The sequence below is a fragment of the Haliotis rufescens genome, unplaced genomic scaffold (assembly GCF_023055435.1).
Source record: "Haliotis rufescens isolate VD_foot unplaced genomic scaffold, xgHalRufe1.0.p SCAF_13, whole genome shotgun sequence".
Lineage (NCBI taxonomy): Eukaryota > Metazoa > Mollusca > Gastropoda > Lepetellida > Haliotidae > Haliotis > Haliotis rufescens.
This window is the reverse complement of record NW_025963813.1, coordinates 27234818-27254743: the sequence shown is the minus strand read 5'-3', so window position 1 is coordinate 27254743 and position 19926 is coordinate 27234818. Positions and strand designations below refer to the sequence as shown.

Sequence of the window (19926 nt, the reverse complement as noted above, 5' to 3'; positions counted from 1 at the left end):
TATAAGTTTTTAGAACTTCTAAAAAGTTTGATTCGTGACCTTGTTTTTGTCATTAGTCGTGTCCATTCATTACCAGTCACAAACAAGATATGTCAGGTAAGTTTTCATAACTTTTTCTCTGAAAGTAAGGACGAGAACAACAGTTGACGTTACGGACTGTTTTTGGGACATATCCCAGCTTTTCAGCCTCAAACGTTTTATCTGACACGGTTCAAAGCTCAGGGGGGCGTGCGTTTGTCATGTCCAAAATTACGTAATGTGTTTGACATATCAGATTTCTTCTTTTTGTGTAATTGATATTGCATTTTAGCCTTATAACGAAAGGATTTTATCAGATGTCGCAGAAATTTCAAGTGCTTGGGAATTTGTGCAGACGAATTTTTACTGCGCCAAGTGATTTATCGCAAGGGTTGGGTAGGCCGGGTTTAATGGAAGGTGTGGTTAAATGTATTTTCTCAATGTTCAGTGATAACTTTCATGGGGTTTTAGTCATGTTGAAATATTTACACGAACCATAGGAATGTCAGTCATGATGGAATTTTTGCTTGTTTGTGTGTTTTCCGATGTGTACATTGTTTGATTGTGTGAGCCACATTTATGGGGCGTTTGCATTGACCATATTTGGTTGCTATAATTACACTATTGTTAATATTGATTTTAGCTCTTAGGTATCTTTGTAAGAATAAAAAGCATGCATTTGCTATTTAATCAGCAAAAAGGGTTGTTTGCAAAAAGAAATTCAGGAGTTTTATATTCATGTGTATTGCCGTGTAGTATTAATGTTGTTAGACATATTATGTCTGGACCTATTAAAAATATCTTTTGAAAATGGTTCAAAGAACACTATGAGAATGTGCAAAGTGTGTTGCAAGTAAGATCATTGACCAAACTTTCCAGTAGAAACCCTATAAAAGATTTATTCTACTTTTATTGATTGAGTAGCATTGCCTGCACAGTTATTTTGGTTGCCACGGTAACACCCGACATTATCCCCCTTCACAAGCTTGAACACGACTTAGATCTGGGGAGCTGCTTTTGTTTGTGTACCAGCTCAATAATTTTCTTTCACATGAATTGAACCTTGCATATTGTTTTTAGATAGGTTGTAGTATTGCCATAGAAACCATGGCCCTTTGTTTCAAATTAATCTATCATTCTTGTCTGTTGGCAGTGGACCAAAACAGCATGAACCTATACCGGCCTGGTAGGGGAATGCTGTTTTAGCTTATTTGGGACAAGTCTTGCATTTAACAGCGTGGCTCAAGTAGTCATGATTTACTAAGTACCCAATTTAGCTCTCCACTAGTTGCCATTGGGAACTCAACAATACCACAGCGACTAGTTCACTGATATTAGTTTGACAGATATATTGGTTCACTCAATAAAAAATTCCTTCTCTACCTTTTAGAGAAAATATTTCCTTATTTTATTGCTCAATGTCATGGCTGTGTAGACTTATAAAAGATTATCATGAAGAATATTATCAAGAACAAGATGTTGGCGAATAAATAATTTATTGATTTTATACCCGATTGTTTGTTTAATATCTTTAAATATGCAACTACAGAACTATCTAATTATTTATTGGTACTGTTTTTCTAATATCAATGCGATTTCTGATACTTATTGCCCAGGACATTATCTCTACAGCTGAGCACGAATATTCCAGGCTTTTCATAATTTCTGACTGTATCTCCGACACAATAGGTGTTTTGTGCAAGATCAATTGAGCACGAGGCTGGTCTGTATTTACCATTGATTTCTGTTAATTTCATCATTTACTTAGCATTTGACTTCTGGCTGGTATAGCAACAAAGTATTATTTATGCATGCCCAACCTGGTGCATTGTGGTGGTTGCCACGGTTACCACCCATTTTCCAGGTTGGGCTACCTGTGTTATATGGAGAGTTAAGACGGAAGGGTCGTAGTCTTGCAGTCGTGGTCCGGTGGACACACGCACTGAATGTTGGATGGTCCGACAGTTGTGGGTCTTCGGACAGTTTCGTATCCCAGGTAAACAGTTTGTTGACATTTCCTATCTTGACTTAAGACAGGGTAAATGCTCTCGTAACCTGGTTGTCATAGATATTTGTGGTGACTCTTACAAGATTATGATAAATAGTTGCCCAGGTGTCCCAATTAGAGAGTTACCTGTGTTTGTCTTACAGGTTTACTAATCATTAGAGATATATTTAGGTATGGTTTTAGGGATTTGAAGATGTTTCAAGAATAATATGTATTTTGCAGAGACCCATCTCCATGATCAGCCAAGCAAGAAAGATTGGGTAGCAATTAGAATTTGCACTTGGTAACACTGTAATTGATTTTTACAGACATATTTTCATTTGTCACTTTTCAGTCACTTGAATGAACCATGATTCAGGCATTCATGTGTTGTGGTATTGTAGATAAAGACTTTGTATGTGACTATGAAACTCCTTTAGTCACATGTTCAACTTTAAGGGTGGGACTCAAGTTTGCTGAACTTTACAATTTATTCACAAAAATAATTCATTTGTACTGTGTGCAACATGACTTGTCATATTTTCTTTAGATATGACTTATTTTAGTTTGTGTTCAGTTGTGTTCATTTCTGAAATATTTCATGCTAAAATGTGTGTGACATTAAACGATGAGCATCTGCATAACAAGGATATGTTTAGTTTAAGAATGTGTAGCAGTATCATAACAGGATTACATGTTTTGAAATTAATGAATATCATGATGGAAATATTTTGACAAGTGTTTGAAATATGTTGAAGAATGTTGTTCGTTTGGCGTGATTTAAACATTTTGGACACTAACTTAACCAGGGTTTGAAATTAACATATGTTCGTTAGTCCGAGACCAGTAACATTCAGGATGGACAAGTGACATTTTATTGTGGATAACCACTCTTGACATTAGGGAGATAGCATGTCATTTGCTGCAGACATGAAAATATAAATGAATTTCTGAACCTGCTAACCTATGACTCACATTTGTCAAAGGACAATAAATGCTGAAAAATGTGTGTTGATAAGCACCTATTGTTGAGTTAAAGGGAGGTATTGTTGAAGAAAATGCTAATTAGTGGGTAATGGCTGGGAAATATGGATGATAAGTTATGAGAGGATGTTGAAGAGGATGAAGCATACTGCAAACTAGTTTCAAGGAAATCTTGTAATACGAGACCATATAACCAGCATTTAGAACAATTACCAAATACAGCTCTTCAGGTCGAGCTGCTGTGAAAAAAAGAGAGGAAAAAGTTCATCAAATTTGTTGAAATTCACAGGAAACAATATTTCATTTTGCGAAATGAGCTCTTTAAATTAGTGTAGGGCTGGCTTAACTGCCTGGTGCTAGTCACGCACAGTGTGTGAAAGTAACATTGTATTTGATGGACAGATGACAGCATTACTGCAATTACTTATGTTACAACTTGGTCCTGTGTGGAGTATTACAAGAGAGTGGTTGAGGGTTATTGGGAGGGCGGAGCAGGGCTGCCCTACTGGAAGTTCGTGATGGTGTTGCAATCAGAATAGTTCAGGGATACACAGATGATTTATTATAACATCTCCTTTGTTAGAATTCTTTATTGGAATATATCCATTTACTTATGTTGTTGTCATGGTTGTTATCCTGAAACCTAATAGACTACCATAGCATGATATTGGCTTTGTCTGGTTGTAGGTGTAGAGTCTCTATTTTTGAAGATGAGGTACCCCATGGTGATGTGTTTACTTGTGATGATAAAGACCTGGGTTCTATTCTACGTATGGGTATAATTTGTGATGTCATTCTGGTGTACTTAATGTAATGCAGAAATAATGTAAAAGTTTTTCCTCACTTATTTTCAGTCTCTCATGCACCCATTCCTCTCATTACTTGCTATTCACTCCTTCATTCTTCCATACACCTCCTCATTGTCCTGTTCGCTCCCTCATTCTTTTCTTCATTATTTTCATTTACTCCTATCACTTCCCAATCACTCCCACATTCTCTCCCTCATTTCTCATTCAGTATCACATTATCGTATTTACTCCCTCATTCTCTGATGCAATACCTCATTCTTTCATAAAATTCTTTGTTCTTCCATGTTCTCCCTGATTGTCTGATTCGTCCTCATTGTCATCCTCATTCTCTCACTTACTCAACTATCTGTCGTATCCCATTCTCTCATTTAAACCCATGTTCTCTCATTTACTCCACCATTCTCTCATTAACTCTGTTTCTATTTTACTCTATTCTCTCAGTTATTCCATTCTGTCATTAATCCCCAGTTCTCTCATTTACTCCCTCATTCTCTCATTAACTCTGTTTCTATTTTACTCTATTCTTTCAGTTATTCCATTCTGTCATTAATCCCCAGTTCTCTCATTTACTCCCTCATTCTCTCAGTTACTCCATCATTCTCTCATTCAATCCCTCATTCGCCCATGCAATCTCCTTTTAACCATTTACCTCGCTCAGTCTCTCCTTCACACTCATTCTATCACTCACTCTTTTTCCCATTTACTCTTTTATTCACTCACTCATAAGTGTTCGATGCGGTCAGTAGACTGTTATTCCAAGACTAGTGAACATGTTACAGGACTATGTGGTTTCTGGTTGTTAAGAAATAAATTCTGGTTATGTGATTGTCTATGACTTGATACTTCACACTTTTTCTTTCATTCTCATTCTCTCATTCATTTGATCTGTCTCTCATTCACTCACTCATTTTGTCATTTACTCATTCATTTCATCATTTACTCAAATTGTTAGGTTCTTGTATGTGCATCTACAGACTTTCATCAAATGCATGACGTGGCGCAGCTTGAAGATTGTTGGAACTTGAATATGCATACAGTCTCCGGAGCGCAATGTATGTCTAGAATTACAAACAAGCAAACAGCTATTCCTGAAAGATGACTATAGAAGATTGAAAAAGATCTCTTTACATTGTTCTAATCTTAATTTTGCGAAGTTTTGGAAACATATTGGCCATTTCTGTTTGATTTTGCTGCTACTTTCAACTGAGAAATGTTCTTGCCCGTAATCCTCATCATGGGCAGTATATAACTTTGCTTCCTTAATTGTCATGTTTTCAACCAGTATATAATGTGAGGTGTTAATCCTATTCATAGTCTTCTCTATGGAGTGGAGATTTGCTCTTTGTACTTTGCTTCAGCCTTTAGGCTGTTTTGATAAAAATGAGGTTTCGAAGAGCAACTGTGTACAGGAAATGCTCTTGTCTTTTGACATGGCATAGTTTTTGTCGAGATAAAGTAAATCAGATATTGATGTCATCTTGTAAAGTTCCACTGTTATGCGTTTATCTGTCTTAACCTGTCCTGATGTGAAACAATGGTCTGGTTACGAAATTTGTAATATGATACGCATGTTCATGCAAGTGATTGAGTGAGTATAGTTTTGCGCCACTTTTAGACGTATTCCAGCATTACCACGGCAGGGGCACAAGTTGCTTCACACATTGTACCCATGTAGAGGTTGATGCAGGGGTTGTGGTAAGGTATGCATGTTGATGCAAGAGTTGTGATGTTGTATGCATGTTGATATAAGAAGTGTAATACGGTATGCATGTTGATTCTAGGGGTTTGATATGGTATGTTGATATAAAGGTTGTGATATGGTATACATGTTGATATAAGGGTTGTGATGTGGTATACATGTTGATATAAAGGTTGTGATATGGTATACATATTGATATGAGGGTTGTGATATGGTATGCATGTTGATATAAGGGCTGTGATATGGTATACATGTTCATACAAGGGTTGTGATATGGTATACATGTTCATACAAGGGTTGTGATATGGTATATATGTTCATACAACGGTTGTGATATGGTATACATGTTCATACAAGGGTTGTGATATGGTATACATGTTGATACAAGGGTTGTGATATGGTATACATGTTGATACAAGGGTTGTGATATGGTATACATGTTCATACAACGGTTGTGATATGGTATACATGTTCATACAAGGGTTGTGATATGGTATACATGTTGATACAAGGGTTGTGATATGGTATACATGTTGATACAAGGGTTGTGATATGGTATACATGTTCATACAAGGGTTGTGATATGGTATACATGTTCATACAAGGGTTGTGATATGGTATACATGTTCATACAAGGGTTGTGATATGGTATACATGTTCATACAAGGGTTGTGATATGGTATATATGTTCATACAACGGTTGTGATATGGTATACATGTTCATACAAGGGTTGTGATATGGTATACATGTTCATACAAGGGTTGTGATATGGTATACATGTTGATACAACAGTTGTGATATGGTATACATGTTGATACAAGGGTTGTGATATGGTATACATGTTGATACAAGGGTTGTGATATGGTATACATGTTGATACAAGGGTTGTGATATGGTATGCATGTTCATACAAGGGTTGTGATATGGTATACATGTTGATACAAGGGTTGTGATATGGTATACATGTTGATACAAGGGTTGTGATATGGTATACATGTTGATACAAGGGTTGTGATATGGTATACATGTTGATACAAGGGTTGTGATATGGTATACATGTTGATACAAGGGTTGTGATATGGTATACATGTTGATACAAGGGTTGTGATGTGGTATACATGTTCATACAAGGGTTGTGATATGGTATATATGTTCATACAACGGTTGTGATATGGTATACATGTTCATACAAGGGTTGTGATATGGTATACATGTTGATACAACAGTTGTGATATGGTATACATGTTGATACAAGGGTTGTGATATGGTATACATGTTGATACAAGGGTTGTGATATGGTATGCATGTTGACATAAGGATTGTGATATGGTATATTGATACAAGGATTTTGATCTGGTATGCATGTTGATATATTGGTTATGATATGGTATGCATATTGATTTTGGAGTTATGATATGCTGTGCATGTTGATATAATGGTTTTGGTATTTGGTATGTATGTTGATACAAAGATTGTGATATGATATACATGTTGATATAAGGGTTGTGATGGTTGGATTGTGAAAGTTGTGATATATTGGTTGTAATATGCTGTGCTGTGCTCACAGGTGTTTGTGTGTGTGATAGACATTGTTAGACATTGATGCAGTCCATGATGTTAAGCCTTATGTTTACAGGGGTTGTGGTATGCATGATATTGCATGCTTTCTTGAAACAAATGTTGCAATAAGAAAACATCTGAACACAAAGTATTCTTCATGTTTATATGTGATTCAAGGCACTTTTCAGTAATGTATTTTATCTGTTTTCTTTTTGTGGAAAGATACTGTCTCACAGCCTTCTTTGACTTATTAAAGCAGTAACTACCCTTGTGTTTAAGTAATTGTACAATGCATAATTTGACAAGTTTTCAGCTGCACAGATAATGAGAAAGCAACCGTCAAGTAAAATTATTATGCATAGTAATATTACTATAAATTCATCCAAGGTTGTCTTTCTCAGAAATAATAGAGTTTTATCAGAAAGTGATCTAGGAAGTTACTCAAAAGATATAATTGATGATTTTGCACCAAGCAACATATCGCCTAACAAAAACTGTAAGAAATAAATAGCTTATAAGTGTTTTGGGAATCAGTGTATGTTAATGATGTTTTTTTTTATTATATTATCTTATTTTTGTCTTCTTCTTTTTTTCTCCAAAACCAAGAGTTCCAATGACTTTTCTTGAGAAAAAAGATTAGCCTATGCAATCTCTTCTCTTTATTCTGTTATTTTAATCTTTCCCTGCTTGGAATTTGTATTCATTGTCTGATTTGACCAGAATATCATTTTCAGATTATGAACAATGATAAAAAATCTGTAAAATTCCATGAATGTGTTTGGGTAATGACATGTTGATATAATGATTTGCTCAGAAATCCTTGTAAACACAGATCTTGTGGGTATTGATTAAGACAATGTTGGATAAATATTTACATTTCACTTTTTGAGGCAATATTTCTCTGACTGGAGACCAGAGTTGACGATGCTACAGCATCATCTCATTAAATGGAATAGTCAAAATTCCTCCCTCTATTAAAGGGTCGGTTCACTCTCCAGGGGGTAGGTCTTTTACCTTTGTTCCTTTCCTGGTTAAAACAATTGAATTGGCACCAAAATTAGTCTGTGTGAAATTGGCATTTAGGATTTATAAGTATTGTAAATATAGGATTATCAGATATTAAATAAAAATTATCTAAATGGAACCATATATAATATAATAAGTTGTTTTGAATACATTTATAATAGGATCTTTGTATGAAAGATGATTTTTTAAAATATATTAACATATTCAAATACTTTTTGTGTGTGTGTTTGTGATGTGTAATGGAATGATAAAGTGTACTTGATGTTGGACATTTGTATTAAAATATTTGATTGACAAGAGGTTTGCATACTTACGTCAGAGCACTGACTGTTAATTGTTTTTTCATGTTTATTTGTAGGTTGTTATCTACATTGAAACACATGGTCATGATACAATTTACAGTTTTAGTTATTTCAGCTGCTTACCCAGTGATGTTGTAACAAATGATCGAGTAACAACAGAATGAATTATTTTGAATAATAACCACCATCATCAAAGGCATGCCAGCCTAGGCCTGTCTCCATTTTCTGTATATGTGTGTTTTACAAGCCAGGGGATTTGGAATGATAAATAGACATACATATCGTTTGTGGTATTCAAACAAAATGCCTGCTGCAGCAATCACCACACTTTACCCTTCACCCTGTCACAACCAGAAAATATGATACATGGCTTGCACCTAGATAAAATATTACCCAGTAATATTGTGTTACTATCAATTTGTGCAGTTATCTCGGTACTCAGATCAGGTGCTTTGCATATAAGTATTTGACCTAATAGTGTACGATAGGGTAGATAGAAATGTTACAGTGAAGACTGTTCCAAATAAGGTTCTCTCGATAAGCAGATGCTGTAATATGGGATTTGGTTTACGATAAGGGGCTGATTGAGTGTTGTAGAAAGATGGGAAGGGCAATTCTTTATCCACGAGTGAGGGTCTGTGACCCCCAACAAATGTATGTAATGATCAGTGACTAAATTTTTCGGGCTATACTTGCTCAAACTTGTCTTTTTGTCAAGATTTAGGACTCACATGAACATGTTTATTGCCCAGTTTACAGTCTGAAAGATATTTTTCTAGATTTGGTTTTAAGTCTGTGAATTACTCTCTCAGAATACTTTTCTGAATTTGGCCATGACCCTTTATGCTATCCACCCTTCCAAGGCTGTAACATGTTTTAGTGAATTTGCCTTCATTCTTCCTGAGAACACTCTTTTTCGATTGTATTATCACTATCAGATTTTCACATACTATGTTCTGAATATGTTAATTCATAACAATTTGTTTGTTAATATCATAATTACCAACTAAAAAAACTGTACGTAGTGTTTTCAGATTAAAGCATTTGGACAATCCATGTTAAGGGTGAGATATTAAGCCTTCTTTCCTGACATTTTGTACAGTTCTCCCAAATCAGTTTTTAGCTTATGGCTAGGATCCCTTGATTTGTATGCATATTTGATTAAGTAATTTATGTTTTGTCAAACAACTCTCAACCCCTCCTAATAACATGCTTATATCAAGGTTTCCCTTGAGGCTGTAGGTGTATTATTTCAATATTATCAGGTATAAGATTAAAGTGTAACTTGTTTGTAATATTGATTGTTACTGTAGCATACATATTATTTCAAAGATGTTCATCTGTACGAAATAATCCGACATCTTTGAATAATGAATTTTTCAAGTTTTTGCCTGTCCCTTTTATGTGAGATATTACCCATATCTTACAACCCTATGCGGGGCAGAGCCAGCCAATAGCTTGGTTGTTATGCTAAGTCATATATTTGTTTCTTTTTTAGGGAATTATAAAATCCTAAACATGATACGAGGCTCTATCACAACACAAACACTTCTTGGACTCAGTGCACATATTTTATCATATTACTGCCTGACCCACATTTTAACATTTATTTATCAAACATTATCCACCACTCGATGGATGAGGTAAGTCGCTATGTGTGGAGATGAGTTTGTCCTATCCAGAGTTTTCTTTCATCTGGGATTACCGTTCCGACCTACGAACTCCAGAAATGATACGTTTGAGAGAAATTTAAGGCATGTGCATTCTTCCAAAGCATTTATTATTTCCATGCTTTGCTGAATAGTTGTCCAAAGGAAATTTGAAATTTTGCCAAATTTGATAAGAATTCTTTTGTATGCATTCATTGTGGATGTATTATTTGACTAAGAAATCGTATGTTGGGTACTTCGACATATTGAATTAGGTTGTGAAAGGTAAAATAGTCATACATTGCTGAAGGACAGTGTTTGACTTCATAGCTTAGTTTACACACCAGGTCTCTTGATTCAAACTCTATGCAGTAGGTACAATATGGCTCCTTGAATTATGTTCTGAACAAAACCTAAAACTTAAAGAAAGATAAAGTTGCAGTCCTGTATTTTGTTTCCTAACTATACTGAAACACTTTGAAAACACATATTCAATGTTTGGGTAACATTTTTCAAAATGGCCACTAAAATCAAGGTTGTTCTGGGTATTTACACATGAGATATAACACAACAATCTCATTGTATGAGTTTTAATTTCACTAGTTGTGAGCAGAAAAGCATGTCTTTTTAAGGTTTCGAGTTAAACTTGATTATGTGTTTTCATTGTGTGTCAGTGTATTTGAAGGAGAGAAGTATGGGGGTTTAATTACATTGATTACTTAGTCGGCATCCCCATGTCGAGTCTATTTGGAAACGCTGCTGTTAGGGTCATGATAAAATCAGTCAATTATTTTTTCATCATTGATTGAAATTTAGTAATTTCTCTTGATGTTGGAAATTTTTATGTCATATTCCATTTCTTAACATGTTAGTACTTTCTTGCACAACTTTGTCTCTGTATATACTACTCAAAAGAAGTTAAGGAACAACCCATTCTTTCATATTACTTAGATAATTAATCGGTCATGCCGTGACAGATGTTCTTTAAGTTCTTCGAGAAGTATAGAACAGTACTGCTTTAAAAATATGTCAGGAATAAAACTTTCATGTAATCCTGTAATCAGCCAAGTTCATTATGCGATATGAAGAATAATACATATAACTACTCCATTTTTATAGGGATATTTTCATCTTTAGATACACCAAAATGGTTCTTGTAATATTTCAAGTACCTGGCATATATGTGATTATCCCTTTCAAAAGTTGATTAGTATACATAGGAATAAGTTTTCTCCTTAATTAGCTCTGGGAATAGTGAACCTTAACTAGTTGCAATAAGACTTGCTTTTATCTGCGACTTAATTAATCCAAATTCGACCTGGGAATAGTGAAACTTAATTAGTTCCCATTAGAGGCATAACGATACATCAGTGCACTGGTGCATTGTGAGTTTTCATGTGCAGATACGATACACAACATCGGTATTTGTTTACATTTATTTCTGCATCGATACAAGACGATACACTTGCTAAAATACATCACAGCCTGTTTCATGAACCCCCAGAGGTTTTGTTAGTTAAAAATCGCAAAATGTGTTGAAATTAAGTTCACTGCTGAAAAGTGCTGCAACAAACATGTGTCTACAGCTAGCTTTTCCTTTTGAACCTGCTCTGAAATATTTATGATCAAGACGTTTCCACACGATTTGACGTAAATATGCATATCACGATACGTATCGTATTGTGACCTTTTTATCGTGATACATATTGTATCACGACCTTGCTGTTTTACCCCTAGTTCCAGTAAGATATGCTTTAAAAAGGTATTATTCAAATTGAACTCCCTGGAAAAGAATATGCAGGACAATTTTTGGGTCAATCTGAAAAGATTTAAAATTCTGGTAATTCTACAATATCTAGCTAAAACATGTACATCTTGATATTTAAACATGTATGAATTTTCTGTATATATGTTATCAACTTGATCTACTTAGTAACAAAATTTGGTCAAAACCATGTCAATTTCCACATTAAGCATTTGTCTCTGTGTTGACATACACAGTCAATAAACAGAGGATCTATACACAATAAACCTGTCTACAATCATCCCTAATTACCCCAATTGTGTGATTGTTATTTCATCCCATCTGTCATATACCCCCCACACCCCCCACACCCTATCCCCATCCCCTTCGCTAACCCCAGGGTATTAAGCACCCGTAAAGCACCAGTGTAATGATCCTCATTGTCCTCTATGCTAATACATTGTCTCCCCCATCTGGAAGGCTCTGACTGGAATGGTGTGTTGTGATAGTGAAGGATTATCTCTAAACTCTTACTTTTAATTAGTTACTGTTCAGTGTCAGCTTAATTACTGGCTTAATTACCTGGATTAATGTGATTATCTCTTAATCTCTTTCTTAAGAACAGATTATACCACTGATGTCCTTTTGAGTAACTTTGGTTGTTTTCTTTGCAAAAGTGTTATATTTAAGCAGATCTTGTTCACTGAATCAGTACATTTGTGAATCTTGAATGGAAAGGAGGTTAAGGTTTATTTCCCAGAATCTTGGATTTATTTTAGCAGTCGTACATACCGGTAAGATAGCCTGTCACATTACTATATAACAATGATTCTTGTGCACTGGTACTTTTTGGGTCAGATGATAGCTGAACAAGAGTCATTGTTATAAGTGCATGTGATTTCACAATTCATTAAACACATGCATTATAGCAGAATTATACAGATAAATGTCATGCTTTAAATGCCACATCGTAAGCATTATGTAAAGTTCATTGTTTTCAGCTTCTTTTGTGTCGATGGTGTAATTATTTCATGTTCCTTAGCTTTTGTAATGTTCCAGCTATATATATTCATGGTGTGTCAGTGTTCAAGTTTGTTCAAGAAGCAATGTTTTAGACAGTTTGACCCTCTTATGATATTCACCTGAGAGCAAGTTCATGCTTGTGAATTAGTTAAATGTGTCGTTGGTGTTGAGTTACTCACAAGCTTAAAAACCAAATTTCACAGGATTAGTACAGCTAAATTGTGCAGCCTGTTGAAATATTCCCAAGTGAATTTTCAAAAATATTTAGCCAGGTCAAAACTGGTTCTTCAGAAAGGTAGGCGAAATGAGAAGTGATAGGGGTGGAGTGTGAGGGTGGTAAGGAAATTTGTGTCCGTTTTTTGCGAAATGAGAAATGTCAGATTGTTATGTTTTTAGGAAAAAGTTTTATATCAACTTAATAACATTATAACAAAATTATAATTGGTTTGGAAACAAAGGGGTTGTGTTTGATTTGAATACTTAATTTATTTATCAACAATAGACTTGTGACTGACATGTGACCTGCAGTTTGACATGCAGATAATCATAACATGAAGCTAATTCAAAATTGTATGTCTAGAATGGGCTGGAATGAATTTGCTTTTGACTTAACTTTGAACGATGAGCAAAACAATTTCTCAGCCTCAGTAAATATATGGCCTTATCCTTGGATGGTATTGGACAAAGGGGGTATCTTCATTAAGGAGAGACAGGTGATTGTCTTTTTGCATGTCATATTCCCATCTTGTTCACCCATGTCATATCAACAATACTTGTTTTATGAATGAGGCGTGAGTTTAACACACAAATGAATACACATGAATGGGCAATAACCTTTGTGTCAAAAAATGTTGTCATTGTCAGGAATATTTGAGCACAGAGTGACCAGTGAAGGTAATGACAAGTTGACATTGACGGATCACTTTGAGGAAATGGACAGATTTTAAAAAGGCCATATTGTAATAATTGACAAGATTAGGCCCTAAAGCTAGTATGGGGATCTAATCCTGTGTCAGTTTAGCTACTTTTGTCTCCCAATTGCATTTACTGCAGTAACCTGGATAGGGAGACTGTCGCCTGTGTTGGAATTTCCTGTATAAACCATGTTTCTATGGCAGGAAACTAGCGGTAGGGAAAGTCTATAAAAATTGGCTGCCAGTGTCCCTAGTTATGTCGCCATGGGCATACTTGCCCCGATAGTTGTGTAGATATATGAACAGAGGAGGGGCCTCACTGATATTGCAAACTTTATGTACTTTGATATTTGGAGAAGTCTTGTCTTTCTGTGGTTTGTTGGCAATGAGATAGCTGTACATGGTGAGTTGGACCAGCTTGCTGTTTTTCTGGTGTAAATTTCCACCAGTGCTCTTAGGAAAATCACTTTCATTGTTTTAGTTGTCAATTTATTGTATTTATGTTATAATTTTTAATAATGTTGTAATGTTTTTCTTAATTTCATTTAACTGACACTTTGTGTTAGTAACACTGAGGGACCTACATGATAGAAGTTTTGTAATTTATTCCATCAAAAATGAATATGCATTCATGATATCACTATATTTGTTTAAAAAATCTTATGTTGCCAAAAATGTTAATGCCGGTAATTCTCTTCAAATTATTTTTGCTGACTTTTTTTGGTAAATATGCAGACTATTATTATGAATATTAGCTGTGACAGAAAGAGTTTTGAGGTTTGGAATAGGTGCTGAAGTTCCAGATTGTTAGTGTCTTTTGTAAGAACCACTATAAAAGACATGGTATAGTAATAAATATTTGTTACATTGCAATTTTATGAAAACATATTTAATTTCTGTATGTATTTTGGCATGGTGTGCATAATCACGACCATATTTTTTATATGTGACACAGGGTGATTGTTGCTAAGGGCTTTGTTTCTGCCTCAACTGTTGGAATGATTGATATTTTTCATCAGAATGTCATTTTTGTTTTCCCTACTGCATGAAGGACAGTGTTCACATCATTGTGTCCCCCACCAGGCCAGGAAACTCACCTCAGTCACAGGGTGAAAAACACTGCCTCCCGTCAGGGATCATTTCATTACTGTCATTATCATTTATTCATCATATGTTAAGAAACTCAATCTTTTGCTTTAATTTGACTGGCATCTCATGAAAGGTAATGTCCCTATCAATCCCAAGCAAAACCTAATGATTGATTGTGTAAATTTTTTGCTTGTAAAATAAGGCGACGCTAGAAGTAGGTGCGTTCATGTTAAAAAACAATTGAGCTTGACTATTATGTTTTTGTTGCCATAACAAGTGCAAGATCTTTCTGTTTCCATGGTATGAGGTGGCCAGGATAAACTATTCATGTCATGTTAATTTGGACGGGCATTTCTAATGTGAAATAATAGTTTCTAAGTGCTGGCTATTGTCTTGGAGGTGAGATATGCTTGATGTTTTTATCCTTTTAACAGGGAATAATAGTGATGTTATAGATTAGTCTTGTCGATTGTTGGGAGGATTAACAGTGTTTCTGACACGCATGATGCGTTTCGTGTTGGGCTCCGTTACTATAGCATCAGATATCAATATGTGTAATGTCGGCCTATATTGTAGAGTCTATGTGGAGACTCCTACAGCGTCTATGGGGTTCACACACAGGACCAAACTGAGGCTGATTATGTTGGAACTTGGTGATAGTACCTGCTCACATTTCACACCAGATTGGTTTTGTTGTCAGGAGAAATGGAATATCTGATGTCACAATGTCCTTTGTGATAGTTTGCCATCTACCAAGTTTAACTCAGAGTGAACAGTTTATTTACTGGGAAAATCTACAACAGGGTGATGAAATATACTGTAAAAAGAGTGTTAATCTGTACATATTGGTCGGAATCAGATTGTTGCTATGGTTACAAGCAAATTTGGTCAATTTTACATGAATAAGTAATTTGGTAGTTACAAATATTTTGTTACGACTTTCAATTTAAAAGTTTCTGTAGTGTTACCTTTCTATATATTTTTTTAATATACATATTATACTAATACACATTTCCATTCCTCTGTGCTCCGAATTAGCTAATGTATATGTGTGTCAGTTTTTACACATATATTTCTGCAGGAGTATTTGAACAAACAAAGATGTACAAAACTTGTGTTTGTTGGAGCAGCTTTCATGTCCGTCTACATCACTATAATTATCCAACAAAGCCTGACACTCTAACAACAGTACTAGAGGCTGAGCAGTATAGAAATTAACCCAACCAGAGGAAATGTCTCTCACCAGCTTCCACCAACTCAACAACTGGGAAATATTTTATTATTTATTTGTCAAAGTACTTGGCACTGTCAATGGATTTTACAATTGAGCTGATATTAACTCAGGGTTAATAAATATTTCATTGCGAGAACATATTTCATGAGAATTGTGCCAGCACTACTACTGTATGTAGACAAATTCTAATAAAGTGAGTAACTTCCCTGAGAAATTCAGCTGGTTCAGTCCCAGGCCTTTGTTGCTAGTGTAATAACCTGCATTTGATCTGTTTAGTATAATTTGGCTATGAATGGTTGCCATAACGATGTCATTTAAGAATGTTGAGCATTGATATGTGGCAGCTCGCTCAGTCAGCAACTGTGTGAATACACCAAACATCAATCCACGTTGACATTTCACCAAAATACGACTCCAATAGAAAATTATTCAAATTGCCACAATTTAGTGAGAAACTGTAAATTGGGGTGAAAATTGATATATCCAGTGCCACGGAATGAGCTTCGTCGCAGTTTCACTCAGTTTTTGAATGTCAAAAGTTTATCCAATATATCTGAATCATGTGAATTATGGGTAAATTTATTGGAAGAATGTCGTCCGTGAGAAAATGGACTTTGATCGACTCAAATTGCTTACATTAGTAGAACTGTGATTTATATTGTATTGATATATGTAGTGCTAATTACATGGTGCTGAATAACACTAGCCACTGTAATTGATGCTTAATCATCCAGCTATGTAGGATTCTTTAACTGGATGACAAATCCAATAATTTTCCATATTCATGTCATCGTAAATGGGAAAATCTAGTTCTAAAGTTTTTTTACGCCTTGTAAACATTTGTTGTGCATCATGGGACTTGAAAACATATCATTTTGCTGGATAATTTTATTTTATTGAGTAAATTTCAATTGTGGGAGTTGCAGATAATTTCACTTCACCTACATGCGTATGGTGGATGTTGTGAACTAAGTCACCTTATTTCATCTATTCATCATTGGATTTTTAAATACAGCCTGTGCTGAAGTATGTTTAACACTAGCCCCAGAATAGTATGCTCACATGCCTGTTATCAAATGTGATATCCTCCAGAGTTTTTCTTGAGGGAAATGTACTTTAGTTGTAAAGACTTATGTGGGATGGTATTTTGAACGAAATAGCAATATTTTGCATGCATTAATCCATATAATTTCATAATTGTCACTGTTTGAAATTAGGGGAGGTCTAATCTAATGGTATTTGAATCTTGGGCCCCCTGAATCTTTAATTTGTAACATAAGGGTTATGACAAGGACCCCAGACTCTCATGCTTAATCTGAACACTGAAAGTAATCTCGGGAAACTACTTTTTGTAAACTTTATGATTTATGGATCTGGATCCTCTTGGACAAAGTGATCCAAGTGCTATGACGATTGTAGCTCCCATGCTTTAACAGGGACTTACCTTAGCCTTAGCGCTAAGATTACTTTGTGCAAGTGGGCCATCGTTTTGATGGTGATAAAGTTTTGGGTTAACCTTTCAATATTTTTCAGTATTACCCATAAGCTGGCTGGATCACTGAATGTAGTAATTGTCCAATATTTGTACATGTGTAATTTTCACACTTCTCAAAGATGATTGGTTAGTTGCATCATCATCAAGTCAAATTGCTGTGTATTTATATATAATACATAATATAACATCCTCCATTATTCATGACATCACAGATTGATGACATTACTCATTTGAATAAATATGCTAACATCAGTGAAGCATCACTTCATGAACTCATAATTACTTATATCCCATTGTGACTGAATGCCATAGTTTTCCACTAAATTGTCACCATATGGCAGAGGTATTGCCAGTGTGATACAAAATTTTAACTCACTCTTTTTCGTAAGGCTAAGGACTTTCATCATTCTTTTTCATAACTTTGGACAGCAAATCTATAATTCATTATAGCTATAGGGTTAGTTATTATATAAATGGTCCTGGTTTCTTGTTGAGTCTTTTGATTTGGTTGAGGGAAGATCTAAACATCATGTGACAAGTCTTTTCATCATTTACAGGTTGTACAGTACTCTCGTCATGTGATCTGGCCACGTAAGAACAAAATACAACCCTTGGTCAAACTGCTGATATGGCGCTTTCATTGAAACTTGGCAAGCTGGATGCCATCTGTGCCAAACTCAAATCCCACACACCTGAAGCGCCGAGTTCTAACGACAATGATGAGGCTTCGCTTTCGGAACCGCCAGAGGCCTCAGAAAGCAACAACAACAACCAGAAGACCCTAGACTTCAACGGAAGTGTGCCTCCCGAGCCAGTTGCTCCGTCCACCCCCATCATACAACCTGCACCTCTTCTTGCTTCGACACCTGACACAGCCAAAACTTATCAGGCAGCTACACCCAAGTCATCAAAATCAAGTGGTCGCAAGAAAAGTCGGAAATCTGCTTGCCCTAGGAATCTAGCCCAGTATGAAGATGTGAAATTCTCTGAGGGTACGAGGAAGGATGAGTTGGGTCCGTATGAGATCAACAATCAGAACACAGACTTTCCCCCACAGGAAGGAGAGACGGATGAATTGCTTGCTCAGGACTTGTCCATGGACAGTTCTCGCGCCACCTCACCTGGTGACCTTGACCCTCACTCACAGATTGATTCAATGGCAAGTGATAAGGAGGATTCTATATGTGCAGAGAAGTCAGAATTAAACTCTAGTTCCTATGCCAGTTCGGGTTTCCCACTCGACCTGTCGGTCAGTCGTGCTGCTGATGATGCAAGTGTCAACGGTAGCCCTCGATCAGCCGATAGTGACAGAGAAGCCACGTACCAGTCAACGTTGGAGTCACATGATCATGCTGCTGACCTCTCTACTGATCACGTGACACCAGATACTCACGATTCCCCTGCGAAACCAATGGTATCTGCTGAAGCACGTGTTCTTCAGGACTATGCAAAAAACACAATGAATGAACTGCTCAGTATTTATGGTTTTGGTGGGTCTGCTGATTCCGTCACGAAACAAATACCTCTCAAAAACTTTACATTGTACCAGCACCAGTCCCCAAGCGCCCAGGACCTGATGGAAGGGATTTCGTCAGACATTCAACCATTATCCAAAACAGCTCACATGGATGGAAAGTCCCAGAGTTCCACCAAGGGCATCTTCAACAATCAATTCCAAAAACTTGCTCAAATTAATGGAGGTGAGTTTATTGTATTTTATATGAGTATTATTTTGTTCATCACATCGAAACATTAGCTCCTATGTTTTCAAGGATCAAATTTGCACTATTTCAAGTCAGTTCACCTAACTAATGTTGAGGGTATGCTGAGGGCTAGTAGAATTTCAGCCTTTTTCAGAGTGAGTGGTAGAGGATTGACGCCACTTTCAGCAATGTTTCAGCAGTATCACTGTGTGGGGCACCTAAGGTAGTTGTTGTTCTTGTTGGTTATTCCTAATTGGCTTAGTAAACATTTCAGTTCTATTTCTACCACTGTTTTTTTTAAGCCTAAATAAAACATAATCGTAAACCATTAGAGATATGACTTTCTGTTGCTCGTGCACTCATAAAATGTTGCTTGGTCGAGTTGCTGTGTACATCACAGCTGCATGCATTGATGGCCTCCAATCCTCCCATGTTTGTGTTTATTTTGTAAGCATTAAATGAAGCACACATGATTTTGTTGATTACACCTATGGATCATTAAGGACGTAATTGTTCTTTTTCTGCTTTATTACTGAATCTAGGCGAGACATGTTCTTATTAATTTGTTAGTTAATGTTCAGTATCAAATGGGAATTATGATAATGGGCCTACAGTGTGTCTGTAATTGTGTGATGGAGTGGCAGGCTACTCGGTAAGGTAATCCATTCCTTGTATGGAAATGCCTGGCC

General features: G+C 35.9%; 1 protein-coding gene across 5 annotated transcripts in view; it reads left to right on the top strand.

Moving 5' to 3' along the window:
- The window catches only part of LOC124152499 (zinc finger protein castor homolog 1-like), a 50999-nt gene that overhangs the window by 141 nt on the left and 30932 nt on the right, over window positions 1–19926 (top strand). Inside the window, exons 2-3 of one of the 5 annotated variants that reach the window (XM_046525454.2) lie at window positions 1172–1204; window positions 18092–19234. In XM_046525454.2, the coding sequence (XP_046381410.2) occupies window positions 18163–19234 (1072 nt within the window). In that variant the 5' untranslated portion in view covers window positions 1172–1204; window positions 18092–18162. Of the gene's footprint in view, window positions 1–13; window positions 97–1171; window positions 1205–1817; window positions 2015–18091; window positions 19235–19926 lie in introns of those variants that run through there. The other 4 variants (XM_046525455.2, XM_048394370.1, XM_046525453.2 and 1 more) reach the window with 4 other exon arrangements.